We start from the raw sequence: 19232 nt of genomic DNA, 5'->3' as shown, positions 1-19232 counted from the left end.
AATTAGTGACACGGCTCCTCTCAAATCAAGGATTTTGAAAAATGGAAATATTCCTTAGAATTAATTGGGTACCTGAAGCCCCTGTAGACCTCAAGGAAAGTAATTGTGATGGAGGTAGAAAGATTCCAGTTGAGTTGGTTGAAGAGAGAGTGAGCAGTGTGGGAATGGAAGTGGCAAGTACAAACCAAATATCCAAAAATTAGGAGCAAAGACTCAGAGAGTTCAGGTCTATAAATGAGTTTCACTTCCATTGAATGATATGGGAATGTCAAACAAACCTGACACTGGAAATGATACATGCCCTGCAGACATCGGAAGATATAGGATAAGGGAGGGGCAAGTGATAGTGTAAATCCCCTAAAGAGTTCAAAAGAGATGGGATTCAGAATTCAGGTGGAGGTTTTTAAGAGGCAGTTATTAATAAAATAATTACACAGGTAATCATTGAATTACAACGGTAGCTAATGTTGTGATGGATGGTAGAGTGTCCAGTGCAGGCCCCATCACAGAAGTGAAGGATCATGGGTGGGATTCAGCCCAGCATCATCTAGCCTAACTCCCCACTCTCTGAAAAGGAACTGCTTCCTCATTTTGTACAGTTCTCGATTTACATTGCCACCAGCGCAGACCAATGAACTCCAGCCTATCTAACCACTGAGAGCATATCACCAGTGAGGTTCTGTAGATCCCTCAACTCAACCTTTCCAAAATTAAACTGATGTTTGATTCCCCTAAATAATGCTCTTGCTGTTATTTCCATCCCATTGAAAGTTAACACCACCAACTCTGGCACCTATGGAGTTGTTCAACTCCAGTGATTCTCAGTCAGGCTGATCTTGCCCCCTACAGGACAAGTGACAGTGTCTGAAGACATTTCTGGTTGTCACAACTCAGTGTTGGCCTCTAGTGGGTAGATGGCAGGCATCTGTTAAAGGTCTTCACAGACAGGACTGCTCCTTACAAGCAGTTACATAGACCAAAATGTCAGTACTGTCATGGTTTAGAAATCTTTGTCTAAAGTGTTGAGGACTAATGTTAAAAATTGTACCTAAAAAATCCCAGCCATTGTGTATTATTTTATAATGATATTGAAAATATTATCTGAAAGAAATCATACAATCTTTCTCCATTATTTTGTGCTACTTCCTCTTTCTTAGTTTGGCCAAGTATACATAACATAAAATTTACCATTTTAACCCAGGTTAAGTGTACTCATTTGACGTGAAGCACATTTGCATTGTTGTGCAACCATCACCACCACTATCTCTGAAACGGTTTTATCTTTCCAAATTGAAACTGTGGCCATTAAACATTCACACACCATTCCTCCCTTCTTCCAGCCCCTGCCATTCACCATTCTTTTTCCCCATCTCTGTGATTTGACTATTCATAGTTGGTGCCTCATATGAGTAAAATTTTACAACATTTGTCCTTTAGGGACTGTCCTATTTCACTTAGCATGATATCTTCAAGTTTCATCCATGTATCATGAGTCAAAATTTCCTTCCTTTTTAATACTAAGTAATATTCTATTGTAGGGATAGACCACATTTTGTTTAGTCATTTATCCACTGATGGACACTTGGGTTGCTTCCACCTTTTATTTGTTGTGAATATTGTTGCTGTGAACATGGGTGTTCACAGAAATATCTATTTGAGTCCCTGCTTTATAAGACTTCATTTTTTTTCATAGCACCTTCCACAATTGAACTGTTTTTATTCATTTACCTCTTTGTTTTCTTTCTACCCCACTGTAATGTAAGCTATACAATGACATAGACTACTTCACAATCTCATTCCTGGCACCTAAGACATTGTAGGTTCTCAATAAATATTTTTAGTATAAAATGAATGGTTCGAGAGGTCTTTGACCATTATTTCTTTTTTTTATTAAGGTATCATTGAGATACACTCTTATGAAGGTTTCACATGAAAAACAATGTGGTTACTACATTCACCCATACTATCAAGTCCCCCCGCTACCCCACTGAAGTCACTGCCCATCAGTGTAGTAAGATGCCACAGAGTCATGACTTGTGTTCTCTGTGCTACACTGTCTTCCCCATGACCCCACGCACACTATGTGCACCAATCATGATACCCCACAATCCCCTTCTCCTTCCCTCCCCACCCACCCTCTCCCACCCCTCCCCTTTGGTAACCGCTAGTCCCTTCTTGGGGGCTGTGAGTCTGCTGCTGTTCTGTTCCTTCCGTTTTGCTTCATCATTATAATCCACAAATGAGGGAAATCATTAACCACAAGGCTCCTTACAAGAGGAAGGCAAGAGAGCTAGAGAGAGATTTGAAGATGCTGTACTGCTGACTTTGAAGATGTAGGAAGGGATCATGAGCCAAGGATGTGGGTGGCCTCTGGAATGTGGGAATGGCAGGGAAACCCATTCTCCTGCACAGCCTCCAGAAGGAAAGCAGTCCCCCTGACACATTTTAGACTTTGGACCCCAGAACTATAAGATCATAAATTTGTGTCGACAAGTGAAAAAATTCTGATATGTCCTACATTAAGTGACATAAGGACAGGAGAATGATAGAGACAAGAGAACGTACTCAGTCAATAGACACAGGCCTTGGCTGACCAGAAACTTCACACTCCTGGATGAAATCGTTTTAACAAGAATCTAGAAGGTCTCCAGGACCACCACATCCCCCTTACATGTGACCAGTGTCTGACCATCATCAACAACCAATCTATAAGCTTTTTCCATGGGGTGACCATGGATCCCAGGACTTCCCCCACTTCACCGTAGCCCAACTTCCTTCCCTGCAGCCAAGGTGAATTTAATGGACTTTCTTTCCTTGAGACCCCGTCATAAATGTGCCCTGTTTCTTGAGTCTGGTGGACAAGTTGTTAACTGGCCTTGCTGCTGGTGAAGGAGAAACTTGCTGTCACAGGACTCAGTCCTTATTCTGGCTACATCGGTAAAGGCTCAATTAATTTCAGAGATTTCATGCTCTCTAGAGTTTTTGACTTCTTGGTGTCATGTTAAGCCACTAGACTCACGGCCATTTGTTAGAGCAGCGATAAGAAACAAATAGACCTCTCTTCCAAACTCTTCCTGTCTGGTCACCCCTGGCCATGTCAGGTCTCCAGCGTCGCTCCCCGGGGCTGCTTCCACAGTTCCCTACCTGTTGCCTCTGCCTCCAGTTTCTCCTACTCCTAAGAAGCCTAAATGCTTCATATTATGCCTATGAGTGCAGCCTGGCCCTGATGCTCCATTGCTTTTAAAATCCTTAGTACATCAAATTAGACACTCAATTGTGTATCAGATATCCTCCATCTGTGTATCTGTAACTCAGTCCTCACTTGCATGCATCCTCCTGAAATGCCTCGCTCTGGAATCTCTCCATGCTTGTGTGCCTGGGCTTCCTTCCTTCTCCCTCTTGTGCCCACTCACCGGTCCTCTCTGCATCCTTCCCAAACCCATATTCTCCAGTTAAGTTTCTACTGGTTATTTGTTCCTCTGTGCTCAAGGAAATTCTCCCATTAGAAGTCTGTCCTGAACCTCCAGGGTTGGCAAAGATGTGGAAAAACTGGAACCATCATTCATTGCTGGTGGAAATGTAAAAACGGTGCAGCCACATTGACAAAGAGTTTGGCAGCTTCTTAAGAGTTAAACATAAAATTTACCATATAACCCAGTAATTGTCCTCTGGGTTATCTATACAAAAGAAATTAAAACACAGAGACATATATGCAAATGATTGTAATAGCACTATTCATGATAACGCCAAACTGGAAATATCCAAATATCTACCTACTGGTAAATGGATCAACAGAACATGGCATATCCAAACATTTGAATACTATTCTGCAATTATAAGGAACAAGAGGCTGATACACGTCATCCACATGAATAACCCTCAGAAATCATGCTAAGAGAAAGCCAGATACAAAAGATATATACTGTATGATTCCATTTATATAAAAATCTAGAAAAGGCCAGTTCATAGAGCCAGAAAGCAGATAAGTTGTTGCCTAGGACTGAGGTAGACGTGGGTATTAACTGCAAATGGGCCCAAAGAAACCTTTCGGGGTGATAGAAATGTTCTGAAACTGGATCGCGATGGTGGTTGCATAGCTCTATAAATTTACTAAAATTATGGAATTTATGCTTTCACTGGGTGAATTTCATGGTATGTTAAAGTATACCTCAAAAATCTGTTAAATATTTTTTTTAGTTTTCTCTGGATTTACTCAAACTGACTTGAAAACATTCACCTTTTGTTTTCCATAGGCTCTGTTACATACCAATATTATTATACCCCCCACTCTATTGTGATCATGTCCATCTCTTTGGTCTCCTCTACAATTTGTATACAGCAAATAATAAATACATATTGGTTTAAACTTAATGAAATCGAAGTGAATTGGAGACACGCCAAATACATTTATCCTCAGTAAAAACCTGTGACTTTGCATCCACCTAAACATCTTACTCTATACCTAATATTTGTCTTTTTTGTTTGTTTTTGGTTTTGCTCCCAATGTCCGCAGTTCCATTGATGATATTGTTTGGACACCCTTCACAGTCTTTATCACCTATCTTACATTTGTTTCCCAGAAGCACATGCTAAGCCAAGGATTCATGTGCAAGGAACACTTATTGGAAGGAATAAGGAACGCGGAACATGGGTTAGAGAGGAACATAAAAACACACCCAATAAACCTTAACTTAATTCAGCTCCCACAGTGAGTGAGCAGTTTCATCCTGTAGGGAAATTCTGGAAAATGGCACAAAACCCAAACATCAGAATTATCCCAGTGAAGGGATGAAGAAGAAGGTACACCCTACACGTCTCCATCAAGGGCTGTCCCTGGTGGGACATGATTCCCCATCACTTCTGTCACCACACTCTGGGAAAAGCACATCCCCTCTGCTGCTGACCATTGGCAGGCAGGCTGGCATGCAGTGGAGACAGTGATAGGATCCGTGGGAAGGAGACAGAAGACAGCTTCGGCTTCTCTGCCCCTCACTGCACACTCAGCGCTGTCGGTGTTCTTCTCAGAAAGTGAACTAAGTCCTGAGTACATTTCACAAGTGTGTAACTACCATTCCGGATGGTACCCCCAGAAAACACAAACATAAACCATGTGAGAGAACAAGTCTTATTCTATCATGCTTATTATTACATTGTTTTAGGATCCTGGTATCTTAAAACTAGAATGCTGGGAAACAACAGTCTAACAAAAAGTAAAGGAAGGAAGGAAAGCAAGCAAGCAGAAAAAGGAGCGATGTCCCAGAGTTCTATGCTATTCAATATATTACTGTGAATCAAAACTAGCCTTCAAATCTAGATTCCTATTCTTGAAGTTGGAAATCACATCACTGCTGTCAGGAGAAAGGCGTGAGCAAAGTCAGGAGGGTGGGCTTAGTGTTAGGTTTCCAGGTTTAGAATCCATCCCAATCTCAATCCCTTTGAAAAAGGAGAGAAAATGTATTAAAGAAATGTCAGGTCTATGTAAAGGTACACATATAAAGCAACAAGATTAGTCCTGATGTGGCAAGCATTTTGGTTATAGCTATTTCATTCCATTTCTTTCAGGGAAAAACAAACACAACCAGATTACAAGGAAGAGTGTCAAGGGGGAACCAAGACAGCACTTGACGTAAACGCTTCACATCTAACATTGGAAGACCCAGAAAGAGCTGTAAGGAAGCTGACCAGGGATTGAGCTTTATGCATTATAAATAAGGAAGATAGCTGAGGAGGTTTCTGAGGGGAAATTAATACAAAAACAAATAAAATCAAATTCTAGGTATTTGGGGAATGGAAGTAGTGAAGCATGTCTTTTAAGGGAGAAAAGACCAGGAGACTTAAATTCACATTTGCCTTTGGTGCCCACAATGTCAATTTAATTCTGAGGCCAGTGGCCCATCACAGACAAGGGGTTCCTGAGGAGCCTTCCCAGGGCCCCCTTCACATCCTTGTTCCGCAGACTGTAGATGAAGGGGTTCAGCATGGTGGTGACCACCGTGTACATCACCGAGGCAATCAAGCTCCTCTGGGGAGAATGGGTCACAGCAGCACTGAGGTAGATGCCCAGGCCTGTCCCGTAGAACAAGGAGACCACAGACAGTTGAGACCCACAGGTGGAAAATGCTTTACACCTGCCCTCAGTGGAGGCCATCCTCGCTATGGAGGAGACGATCTGAGAGTAAGAGAACAGGACTCCGGTGAGAGGAAACACACCCAGCAGAGCCGTGGCCACATACAAGGCGATGTCATTGATGAGGGCGTCAGAGCAGGCCGCCTTGAGAACCTGCCCCAGCTCACAGAAGAAGTGCGGGATCTCAGTGCCTGCACAGAAGGCCAGCCGCACCATCAGTAGAATATGAAGCAGGGAGACCCAGGAAACGGTGAACCAACACGCAAGGACCAGGAGCCCACGGAGCCGGGGGTTCATAACAGCCGTGTAGTGCAGGGGGCGGCACACGGCTACCTACCGGTCATAGGCCATCACGGTCAGGAGGAAGTTGTCCAGCCCGGCAAAAACCGTAAAGAAATACACCTGCGTGAGGCAGCCTACGTAGGAGATGTCTTTGCTCTGTGTCTGGATGTTCACCAGCATCTTGGGGACGGTGGTGGAGGTGAAGCAGATGTCCACACAGGACAGGTGGGACAGGAAGAAGTACATGGGGGTGTGGAGGTGGGGGTCGGAGCCAACGGCCAGGATGATGAGCAGGTTCCCCAGGACGGTGACCAGGTACATGGGCAGTAGCAATCCAAAGAGGAGGGGCTGCAGTTCTGGATCCTCTGAGAGGCCCGAGAGGAGAAATTGTGATACGTCTGTGCTGTTTCCTGCTTCCATATGCAGGTGGTGTGTCTGCTGGGAAAGGAGGGAAAAACAACATTCAGCAAACAGCCCGTGGGCACCTCGGCTAGTCATCAACTTCAGACACCACCTGCACATGGACGTCCTTCACCCTCTATTCGTCCAAGTGCCAGTGGTTCACTCAGTCAAATGGTAGTTCATTTTTGTTATAAAAGTAATTATTTAGCCATTTTAAATACTGATAGAAATCTCTTTTTATCTCCTACTCACTCGTTCTAAGATGTGAAGAAACTAAGAACAATTTCTTAACACAACAAAGAGTGGTTTTAAAACAAGACAACAGAATATTCTACACTAAAACACTAAAATGTTCATGTCAAATTCATGAACAGGGATAGGTGGTCTACTCCAAGTTCAATCACTTGATATTCTCCTGAACCTTAAAGGGATTCTGAAGAAGAGAAAAGGAAATTAGCCTGATTGCCAAGTGTCAGAAGTAACTATACTATTTGTAGGTGTTACTGTGGGCACGTAAATGAAACAACAATCAATAGAGAACTATTAAGTGCTATCAGTAAGTCAAATCAGCAAAAAGGGGAATATAATGAAAAAGTCCAATCACATGAAGAATAGAATAGATAATACCTTGTGCATAATATCACCAGTGAGTAATGACTGGACCCAGGAAATCAAACAAGAACCTACAGTTCATGAGAACGAGTGAAGAGGTGGAGAACTCTATGGAAAATAAGCCTTAACGGAGAGAGGCACCGATTCCAAAAAGACAGGAAAGGAAACAGCAAGAGCTGGAAAAGACTGGTTTAAACAGCAAGTAAGCACCTGCAAACCCCAGGGACTTCACCTCCGTAGATTAAATGAATGTGGAATGGTCCCAGTCTCATTTTTCTAGAGGCAAAGCCCAGTACTCACATTCTCTCCTCTTTTCCTTCTTACTCCACCAGCGCTCACCAGGACCTAGTGACTCTTGCTGAAGGTCATCACTGCAGCTTTCTGCTCTCTGTCCCAGTGGATCCCTCCTGGGTTTCACATCGGCTGGGACCAGAGAATTACAGGACAGAGACAACCAGGACATGTTATTATCATCACACGGTTGAATTCTCAGAGCTCCTCATTAAATAAATTGCTGCATTGACTTTCCTCTCTCCAAACAGTTCAACTCCCTTGGAATAAAAGGATAAAAAATGGAAAGCTTTTAGCCAGTGTTCTGTCTGTGCAGGCTGTGTTTATGGTCAATGGCCATATGGAAAGAACAATCATTTTCTCCAAGGAGAAATTCTTTGGTTTGAATTAAAATGACAAGATATCTCCTAAGTATTGTTTGCTTTTTACAAGACCCAAACTCAGGGACCTACATTCAAGTGAAGCTCTTCCCTTGAAGAATTTTTGGAGATTCAGGGATCATTTGGTGTCCACAGTAACATGGAAACAAAGATGTCCTTTCTTAAGAAAAGAAGGGTGGTTAGTAGTTTTGCTTGTGTTGAAAGACTAACCAAATTAGACTTAAAAAAATATCCCATGACATCATCTGGTGGCATGGAGATTTTGTCACCATGGAGGGTTCCTTGTATTGCATGTAAATGAAGAGTCAGGGGCAAGCTGACCCAGGCACAGTAGGTTGAGGAGTATTGAAGAAAATCAATGGCAAATACAAGTCCACTATAAAGTTTATTGAGGAAGGGGAAGACAGACGCCAAACAGTGTAAAGGGGGTATATTATATGGTCAGTTTAAAATTTTTTATGGAAAATATGGGAACAGATTTAACTTCAAAGAGAATGATCATATTTAGTGTAGGCATTTGAGTACACAGTACATTCTGGCCACATAATTCATGCAATACGGTATTCACTCTAAATAAATGAGTCATAATGTGTTCTATCTCCAGTGTATAGAGCCCATGGGTCCTGAAAACCAGTGTTGGAAGCAGAAGTGGCCCTCTAATGTCACCCCCAGTGAGCCACTGGGGAGTTTGTGCCTCAGGATCCACCATTCCAGCCTCTGCATGTTTAGAGGTCTGGATTTTAAAGGGTAACACGTCCAGAGACACGGCAAAAGTACCATTGACCTTCAGGCTATGCTGCTGCCTGCCACTTCAGGTCCCTCCTGCCAAGAAGAGGAGTCACCATCCTGGTAGGGTAATTGGCCCCGGCCATCAGTGTCATTGTGTGACCATGCAGTAGCCGTGCCCTGGTATCGTGCTGTGCCCAGCCTGTGGCTGGGAGCAGCCGGGGAGGGACCTCAGGGACAACACCCTGGTGGATACAGGGGTCTGTCACTCAGTTAGGTTCCCACAGCATGAAATCTGAGTGGTGTGTCCTTGGGTGGGGCAGCTTCCTTTAGCAGAGAGCAGTTCTCTAGGAGGATGAAGGTTGAGGGCTGTCACCTGGGGCACTCCCTGCACCAGGAGAAATAATCCCTTAATTCTGGTGGGAGAAGTGGGCAACCCTTCAAGGGACTCACCACAGTCCACCCCACCAGCCATTTGGATCAGGACCTGTAACAGCACGTGCAGTGTCCCATGAGCACTCATCCATGATGTGTGAGCATAAGGAGCTGGGAAGGACTTAAATTTACCCCTCAGGCTGATTCTTGGCACAGAGGTAGTCTACAACAACCAAAATTACATACTTTAACAAGAACAAAAACCCACCAAAACTGGGGAAGGGAGAGAATCCGCTTTCCACAGTATTATGTTAAATGATGTCCAACAAAAGAAATCCCAGGCCATTCTGGGTAGAAAAGTATGGCCCAATCAAAAGGACAGAGAAAAATCACAGAAACTGTCCCTGAAAAAGACTTCATGGAAGATCAACTAGAAAAATACGTTAAAACAACTGTCTTAAAGATGCTCCAAAACCTACAGGAAGATGTAGAGAAAAAGTCAAGAAAACAATATATGAACAGAATGTAAATATCAATAAAGACATATAAAACCTAAAAGAAACCAAGAAGAAATTTTGGAGCTGAAAAGCACAAGAACTGAAATGAACAATGCAATACAGGGATTCAAAGGCAGATTTGAACAGGCAGAAGAAAGAATTAGTGGACTTTAGGATAGGAGAATGGAAGTGATAATGTGTGAGGGGCAGCAACAGACAAAACTGAAGTTGCATCCACAGTGTGTGCAGGAGGTAATTCAAGGAAACACCTTTTCTTCCATTATCCAGAATCCACAACTTGCCTAAAGTTTGCTGTGGATTCAGTGAGATGGAGAAATGACAATGGAACACTCTTGGGGTCATAGGGTTTATACCTGGCTTTATTCTCATGGAGGTAGATTGAGCACTAGAATCACATCTGCATCCAGAAGTCTATAGAAGCATAATTCACCTCTGCCCCTGCCTTTACACAGATCACTGGGTGGAGCTCTTTATATAGTAACTCAGTAAATGCTCATTGATAACAGGTGTGGAAGCATTAGCCAATTAGCAGCAGGCCAATTGCATCATCAAGTAGTTTAGGGTCAGGTGAGGATCCCGGCCATAGGAACTTTGGTTTCCCCACACTCCAACCCTCCAGGATTCCCACTTCACAATCTACATGTCGTCAATCTTCTGCAATGGTCCCTGTGTAAGAAAGTTGGAGCACTGTAACCAGATTCCACAACAGCAACAGAAGATAAAAACAGAAACTATAATACAGGTAACAAAAATTATAATAATCCTCAAGCATGAGGAGATCAATTGCCACCAAGTGGTCATTCCAGCTGTATTAAAACAAATTCGGGAGGGGCGGAAGATGGCGGCGTGAGTAGAGCAGCGGAAATCTCCTCCCAAAACCACATATATCTATGAAAATATAACAAAGACAACCCTTCCTAGAATAAAGACCAGAGGACACAGGAAAATATCCAGACCACATCCGCACCTGAGAGAACCCAGCGCCTCGCGAAGGGGGTAAGATACAAGCCCCGGCCCGGTGGGAGCCGAGCGCCCATCCCCCCAGCTCCCGGTGGGAGAAGAATAGGCAGAGCGGGAGGGAGACGGAGCACAGGGCTGCCGAACACCCAGCCCCACCGATCCGGGCCAGAGTGCAGACACAGTGCGTGCCCAGGGGGCCCTGGATGCTAGGGAAACAGGGCAGCAAGAATAGTGAGCGGGCACCGGAGGCCGGGTGCCGGAGGACATAAGAAAAGCGCGCGACAATTTTTTTTTTTTTTGCTGTTTTCTTTTGGCGAGCGCTTTTTGGAAGTCTTAAAGGGATAGGGCCCCCAATACTAGGGAAACAGGGCAGCAAGAACAGTGACCGGGAACCTGAGGGCTGGCACCGGAGGAAACCAGAAAAACGCGAGACCATTTTTTTTTTTTTTTTTGCAGTTTTGTTCTGGCGAGCACTTTTTGGAAGTCTTAAAGGGATAGGGCCCCCAATACTAGGGAAACAGGGCAGCAAGACCGGTGAGCAGATGCCTGAGGCTGACGCCGGAGAATAAAGAAAAACGAGTGGACACTCTTTTTTTTTTTTAATTTAAATTTTTTTTGTTTGTATGGTTGTTTTGTTTTGGCAGGTGCTTTTTGGAAGTCCTAAAGGGGCAGGGTGGGACACTTAATCCAGAGGTAGGGAATCCGGGGATCTCTGGGCACCCTAACCCATGGGCTGCAGGGAGCAGGGAGGCCCCCCTTACGGAGATAAATAGCCTCCAGGCCACTCCCCCTCCAACGCGACTCCACCACTTTGGAGCAGAGGCCCGAACCAGGCCACACCCACAGCAACAGCGGAGATAAACTCCATAGCAGCCGGGCAGGAAGCAGAAACCCTGTCTGCGCACAGCTGCCCAGCACAAGCCACTAGAGGTCGCTGTTCTCCCAGGAGAGGAGGGCCACAAACCAACAAGAAGGGAAGTTCTTCCAGCCGTCATTCATCCCAGCTCTGCAAACTATTCCTATCACCATGAAAAGGCAAAGCTACAGGCAGACAAAGATCACAGAGACAACACCAGAGAAACAGACAGACCTAACCAGTCTTCCTGACAAAGAATTCAAAATAAGAATCACAAACATGCTGACAGAGATGCAGAGAAATACGCAAGAGAAACGGGATGAATTCCGGAGAGAGATGACAGATGCCACAAAGGAGATCACAGAAATGAAACAAACTCTGCAAGGGTTCATAAGCAGAATGGATAGAATGCAAGAGGCCATTGATGGAATTGAAACCAGAGAACAGGAATGCATAGAATCTGACATAGAGAGAGACAAAAGGATCTCCAGGAATGAAACAATATTAAGAGAACTGTGTGACCAATCCAAAAGGAACAATATCCGTATTATAGGGGTGCCAGAAGAAGAAGAGAGAGGAAAAGAGATGGAAAGTATCTTAGAAGAAATAATTGCTGAAAACTTCCCCAAACTGGGGGAGGAAATAATCGAACAGACCACGGAAATACACAGAACCCCCAACAGAAAGGATCCAAGAAGGACAACACCAAGACACATAATAATTAAAATGGCAAAGATCAAGGACAAGGAAAGAGTGTTAAAGACAGCTAGAGAGAAAAAGGTCACCTATAAAGGGAAACCCATCAGGCTAACATCAGATTTCTCAACAGAAACCCTACAGGCCAGAAGAGAATGGCATGATATATTTAATACAATGAACCAGAAGGGCCTTGAACCAAGGATACTGTATCCAGCACGACTATCATTCAAATATGACGGTGGGATTAAACAATTCCCACACAAACAAAAGCTGAGGGAATTTGCTTTCCACAAACCACCTCTACAGAACATCTTACGGGGACTGCTCTAGATGGGAGCACTCCTAGAAAGAGCACAGCACAGAACACCCAACATATGAAGAATCGAGGAGGAGGAACAAGAAGGGAGAGAAGAAAAGAATCTCCAGACAGTGTATATAACAGCTCAATAAGCGAGCTAAGTTAGGCAGTAAGATACTAAAGAGGCTAACCTTGAACCTTTGGTAACCACGAATTTAAAGCCTGCAATGGCAATAAGTACATATCTTTCAATAGTCACCCTAAATGTTAATGGGTTGAATGCACCAATCAAAAGACACAGAGTAACAGAATGGATAAAAAAGCAAGACCCATCTATATGCTGCTTACAAGAAACTCACCTCAAACCCAAAGACATGTACAGACTAAAACTCAAGGGATGGAAAAACATATTTCAAGCAAACAACAGTGAGAAGAAAGCAGGGGTTGCAGTACTAATATCAGACAAAATAGACTTCAAAAACAAATAAAGTAACAAGAGATAGAGAAGGACACTACATAATGATAAAGGGCTCAGTCCAAAAAGAGGATATAACCATTCTAAATATATATGCACCCAACAAAGGAGCACCAGCATATGTGAAACAAATACTAACAGAACTAAAGAGGGAAATAGACTGCAATGCATTCATTCTAGGAGACTTCAACACACCACTCACCCCAAAGGATAGATCCACCGGGCAGAAAATAAGTAAGGACACGGAAGCACTGAACAACACAGTAGAGCAGATGGACCTAATAGACATCTATAGAACTCTACATCCAAAAGCAACAGGATATACATTCTTCTCAACTGCACATGGAACATTCTCCAGAATAGACCACATACTAGGCCACAAAAAGAGCCTCAGAAAATTCCAAAAGATTGAAATCCTACCAACCAACTTTTCAGACCACAAAGGCATAAAACTAGAAATAAACTGTACAAAGAAAGCAAAGAGGCTCACAAACACATGGAGGCTTAACAACACGCTCCTAAATAATCAATGGATCAATGACCAAATCAAAATGGAGATCCAGCAATATATGGAAACAAATGACAACAACAACACTAAGCCCCAAATTCTGTGGGACACAGCAAAAGCAGTCTTAAGAGGAAGGTATATAGCAATCCAAGCATATTTAAAAAAGGAAGAGCAATCCCAAATGAATGGTCTAATGTCACAATTATCGAAATTGGAAAAAGAAGAACAGATGAGGCCTAAGGTCAGCAGAAGGAGGGACATAATAAAGATCAGAGAAGAAATAAATAAAATTGAGAAGAATAAAACAATAGCAAAAATCAATGAAACCAAGAGCTGGTTCTTCGAGAAAATAAACAAAATAGATAAGCCTCTAGCCAGACTTATTAAGAAGAAAAGAGAGTCAACACAAATCAACAGTATCAGAAACGAGAAAGGAAAAATCACGACGGACCCCACAGAAATACAAAGAATTATTAGAGAATACTATGAAAACCTATATGATAACAAGCCGGGAAACCTAGGAGAAATGGACAACTTCCTAGAAAAATACAACCTTCCAAGATTGGCCCAGAAAGAAACAGAAAATCTAAACACACCAATTACCAGCAACGAAATTGAAGCGGTAATCAAAAAACTACCAAAGAACAAAACCCCCGGGCCAGATGGATTTACCTTGGAATTTTATCAGACATACAGGGAAGACATAATACCCATTCTCCTTAAAGTTTTCCAGAAAATAGAGGAGGAGGGGCTACTCCCAAACACATTCTATGAAGCTAACATCACCCTAATACCAAAACCAGGCGAAGATCCCACCAAAAAAGAAAACTACAGCCCAATATCCCTCATGAACGAAGATGCAAAAATACTCAACAAAATATTAGCAAACCAAATTCAAAAATACATCAAAAGGATCATACACCATGACCAAGTGGGATTCATCCCAGGGATGCAAGGATGGTACAACATTCGAAAGTACATCAAATTCATCCACCACATCAACAAAAAGAAAGACAAAAACCACATGATCATCTCCATAGATGCTGAAAAAGCATTTGACAAAGTTCAACATCCATTCATGATAAAAACTCTCAGCAAAATGGGAATAGAGGGCAAGTACCTCAACATAATAAAGGCCATCTATAATAAACCCACAGCCAACATCATACTGAACAGCGAGAAGCTGAAAGCATTTCCTCTGAGATCTGGAAATAGATAGGGATGCCAACGCTCTCCACTATTACTTAACATAGTACTGGAGGTCCTACCCATGGCAATCAGACAAAACAAAGAAATACAAGGAATCCAGATAGGTAAAGAAGAAGTTAAACTGTCACTATTTGCAGATGACATGATACTGTACATAAAAAACCCTAAAGACTATACCCCAAAACTACTAGAACTGATATCGGAATACAGCAAAGTTGCAGGATACAAAATCAACACACAGAAGTCTGTGGCTTTCCTATACACTAACAATGAACCAACAGAAAGAGAAATCAGGAAAACAACTCCATTCACAATTGCATCAAAAAAAAATAAAATACCTAGGAATAAACCTAACCAAAGAAGTGAAAGACTTATACTCTGAAAACTACAAGTCACTCTTAAGAGAAATTAAAGGGGACACTAACAGATGGAAACTCATCCCATGCTCGTGGCTAGGAAGAATTAATATCGTCAAAATGGCCATCCTGCCCAAAGCAATATACAGATTTGATGCAATCCCTATGAAACTACCAGCAACATTCTTCAATGAACTGGAACAAATAATTCAAAAATTCATATGGAAACACCAAAGACCCCGAATACCCAAAGCAATCCTGAGAAAGAAGAATAAAGTAGGGGGGATCTCACTCCCCAACTTCAAGCTCTACTATAAAGCCATAGTAATCAAGACAATTTGGTACTACCACAAGAGCAGAGCCACAGACCGATGGAACAGACTAGAGAATCCAGACATTAACCCAGACATATATGGTCAATTAATATTTGATAAAGGAACCATGGACATACAATGGGGAAATGACAGTCTCTTCAACAGATGATGCTGGCAAAACTGGACAGCTACATGTAGGAGAATGAAACTGGACCATTGTCTAACCCCATATACAAAAGTAAACTCAAAATGGATCAAAGACCTGAATGTAAGTCATGAAACCATTAAACTCTTGGAAGAAAACATATGCAAAAAGGTCTTAGACATAAACATGAGTGACCTCTTCTTCAACATATCTCCCCGGGCAAGGAAAAGAACAGCAAAAATGAGTAAGTGGGACTATATTAAGCTGAAAAGCTTCTGTATAGCAAAAGACACCATCAATAGAACAAAAAGGATCCCTACAGTATGGGAGAATATATTTGAAAATGACACATCTGATAAAGGCTTGACGTCCAGAATATATAAAGAGCTCACATGCCTCAACAAACAAAAAACAAATAACCCAATTAAAAAATGGGCAGAGGGACTGAACAGTTCTCCAAAAAAGAAATACAGATGGCCAACAGACACATAAAAAGATGCTCCACATCACTAATTATCAGAGAAATGCAAATTAAAACTACAATGAGGTATCACCTCACACCAGTAAGGATGGCTGCCATCCAAAAGACAAACAACAACAAATGTTGGCGAGGCTGTGGAGTAAGGGGAACCCTCCTACACTGCTGGTGGGAATGTAAGTTAGTTCAACCATTGTGGAAAGCAGTATGGAGGTACATCAAAATGCTCAAAACAGACCTACCATTTGACCCAAGAATTGCACTCCTAGGAATTTACCCTAAGAATGCAGCAATCAAGTATGAGAAAGATCAGTGCACCCCTATGTTTATCGCAGCACTATTTACAATAGCCAAGAATTGGAAGCAACCTATATGTCCATTAGACAGATGAATGGATAAAGAAGATGTGGTACATATACACAATGGAATACTACTCAGCCATAAGAAAAGGGCAAATCCAACCATTTGCAGCAACATGGATGGAGCTGGAGGGTATTATGCTCAGTGAAACAAGCCAAGCGGAGGAAGAGAAATACCAAATGTTTTCACTTATCTGTGGAATATAAGAACAAAGGAAAAACTGAAGGAACAAAACAGCAGCAGAATCACAGAACTCAAGAATGGACTAACAGGTACCAAAGGGAAAGGGACTGGGGAGGATGGGTGGGTAGGGAGGGATAAGGGCGGATGAGAAGTAGGGGGGTATTAAGATTAGCATGCATGGGGGGGTAGGAGAAAAGGGAGGGCTGTACAACACAGAGAAGGCAAGTAACGATTCTACAACATTTTGCTGTGCTGATGGACAGTGAATGTAAAGGGGTTTATAAGGGGGACCTTGAATGGAGGAGAGCCTAGTAAACATAATATTCATCATGTAAGTGTAGATTAGTTATACCAAAAAAAAAAGGGCAGTTCCTGTGTGGTAACCTCCAATGAGTTCTACACAAGGGTATAAAGGTCATATAAAAGTGTAGGCAAAGGGTCTGTTTGTGTTTATACAGAGGATCAAAGCCTAATTGGGCTACCCCGAAAATGAACTAAGATACGATATGAAAGAGAACTTCCAACATCAGCACTCTCTGGAAGACTCATGCCAGAAGATGATCATCAAAAAACCCCAACAAAGATCCACGCACTGCTACAGCTGTAGATGCACTCATCCCACCAGCTCCTGGGCTTGCCATGGGAATGAGGAAGGAGATATCTAAGCTGGCCTGTGCATACAGTAAAACAACAAATTTGACTGGATCTATACTGTTGGAACTCAATCAATAATTAGGAGAAGTGCACATTGTAGCACTCCAAAATCTTACAACTACAGACTATTTACTGTTAATAGAACATAAGGGATGTGAACATTCCCCAGGAATGGGTTGTTTTAATTTGTCTGATTTCTCTCAGACTGTTCAAGTTCAGTTGGACAATATCCACCATATCATAGATAAGTTTTCACAAGTGCCGAAGGTGCCTAACTGGTTTTCTTGGTTTCGCTGGAGTTGGCTGGTAATTACAGATATGCTTTGGTTATGTAACTATACTCCTATTATGTTAATGTGTGTGCGCAATTTAAGTAGTAGCTTAAAACCTATATATGCTGAAGTTACTCTACAAGAAGATATGTCAAAGAAATAACCAATCTTCCCATGTTTTCTTCCGCCTGCGACTTCCATAGCTTTTCTTCTTCCTTCCTAATTACAACCCTTAAATAGAATTCGTGCCTCATATCAAATTTACCGAGTGTCATAATTCTTACAAGTGGTAAAGATACCTCAAGACAAATGCTGGGCATAGAAGCTACAGGGCAGAAATATGCAAAGAAATAAAAAGCTAACCATTTCAAACAATAAGGCTTCTCTCTCACTTACCAACTTTACATTTCCCTGTATGGCCCTGGAAGATGACTGGTTAGCCAGAGACGGGTAAGATTCCTCAAGGGAGGAACAACCTAAGACAGGCACAGTCGCAGGGGGGTCATCAGGTGAGAAATTGGGGATCAACAGAGGTGAGTCTTAAAACCTCACCCCCCGTTCTGAGAGATATCTTCTCCATACGTGGATGTTTTATTGCCCTTGTCTAGTGTAGGGGCCGGCCTACGGCCAAGGCTGAGTCCCACTATGGCTGAACACCGCCCTTCCACTCTAGTTGACCAATGCCCTAAGATGGCGCACGCTTCCTGGGCGCCACCCTGCCTAGTTTGGTGGCATTAGCATAAGGAACTTGCTCCTATAGGCTTGCATGATCTTGATCACCATAGGCCAGCTTCCTTTATATAAGGCATAAGCAGGAAAGAGAAGCACTCACTCACTCTCCCACTCTCTCAATCTCTGTCTCCCTCTCTCCCCTCATTCTTCTTCTCATTCGCTCCCCCCGGCTGTTGCTTCTTCTCACTCACCTTCTCCCGGCCTTCCGAGCGACAATAAAGAACTGAAGTGAACCAGGTCTGTGTACGTATCGCTGTCGTCACCGCCACAAGGGGCGAACGCGGTAGTCTAGCTTGGATTAACACATAGTCTACAGGCACACACCTGATCATCTCCATTTGCTCTTACAACACTAAAGTATGTTTTCTACCTTTATCTTGTATCTACCTACCACTTCAGCGTTTTATTAAAAATAATAATAATAAAGAGAGAAATGTGGTATTCACATATAAATCAAGTATAAAAATCAAATGAGTATTCATATTTGAACTGTTTATAGTTCATAATGCATGAGCAAAACCGAAAGTTTCTGTGATGACTGCCCTTGTTCTGTTCACCATGTAACTTATTCACTATGTAAGAATTTGTTCTCCGTGTAAGAACTTGTTTGTTATGCCTCAGAAGATTGGAGACTGACGAAAATTAGGCTTGGGGTGGATTAATGATTGTACATTGAGCATTGACTCCCCTATACAGAATTTTATTGTCGTTAACAACCATTTGATCAATAAATATGAGAGATGCCCTCACAAACATACAAACAAAAAAAGGTACACACTTCCAATTGTAAAATAAATAAGTAACTGGGATGTAATGTATAGCATAATGAATATAGTCAAAATATTGTAACAACTTGGTATGGTGATAGCTGGAACCTATAATTATCATGTATATAAGTGTTTAATCACTATGTTGTACACCTGAAACTAATGTAATGTAATACTGTGTGTCAACTACCCTTCAATAAAAAATAATTATCTGTCAAAAAAAAAGATACAGAAAAAACTGTCTGAAGTAAAT

General features: G+C 42.3%; 1 protein-coding gene and 1 pseudogene across 1 annotated transcript in view; both read right to left on the bottom strand.

Moving 5' to 3' along the window:
- LOC118920938 (zinc finger protein 426-like) overlaps positions 1-3366 on the bottom strand; it is a 32196-nt gene extending 28830 nt beyond the window's left edge. The window contains exon 1 of the mRNA XM_036902531.2: positions 3323-3366. Coding sequence (XP_036758426.2) covers positions 3323-3366 — 44 coding nt within the window. The remainder of the gene's footprint in view (positions 1-3322) is intronic.
- A 2274-nt stretch (positions 3367-5640) lies between these two features.
- LOC118921790 (olfactory receptor 7D4-like) lies at positions 5641-7200 on the bottom strand (annotated as a pseudogene).
- Positions 7201-19232: the final 12032 nt, after the last annotated feature.

Source organism: Manis pentadactyla, chromosome 12 (assembly GCF_030020395.1).
Source record: "Manis pentadactyla isolate mManPen7 chromosome 12, mManPen7.hap1, whole genome shotgun sequence".
Taxonomy (NCBI): domain Eukaryota; kingdom Metazoa; phylum Chordata; class Mammalia; order Pholidota; family Manidae; genus Manis; species Manis pentadactyla.
This window is presented reverse-complemented; position numbering and strand designations above follow the sequence as displayed.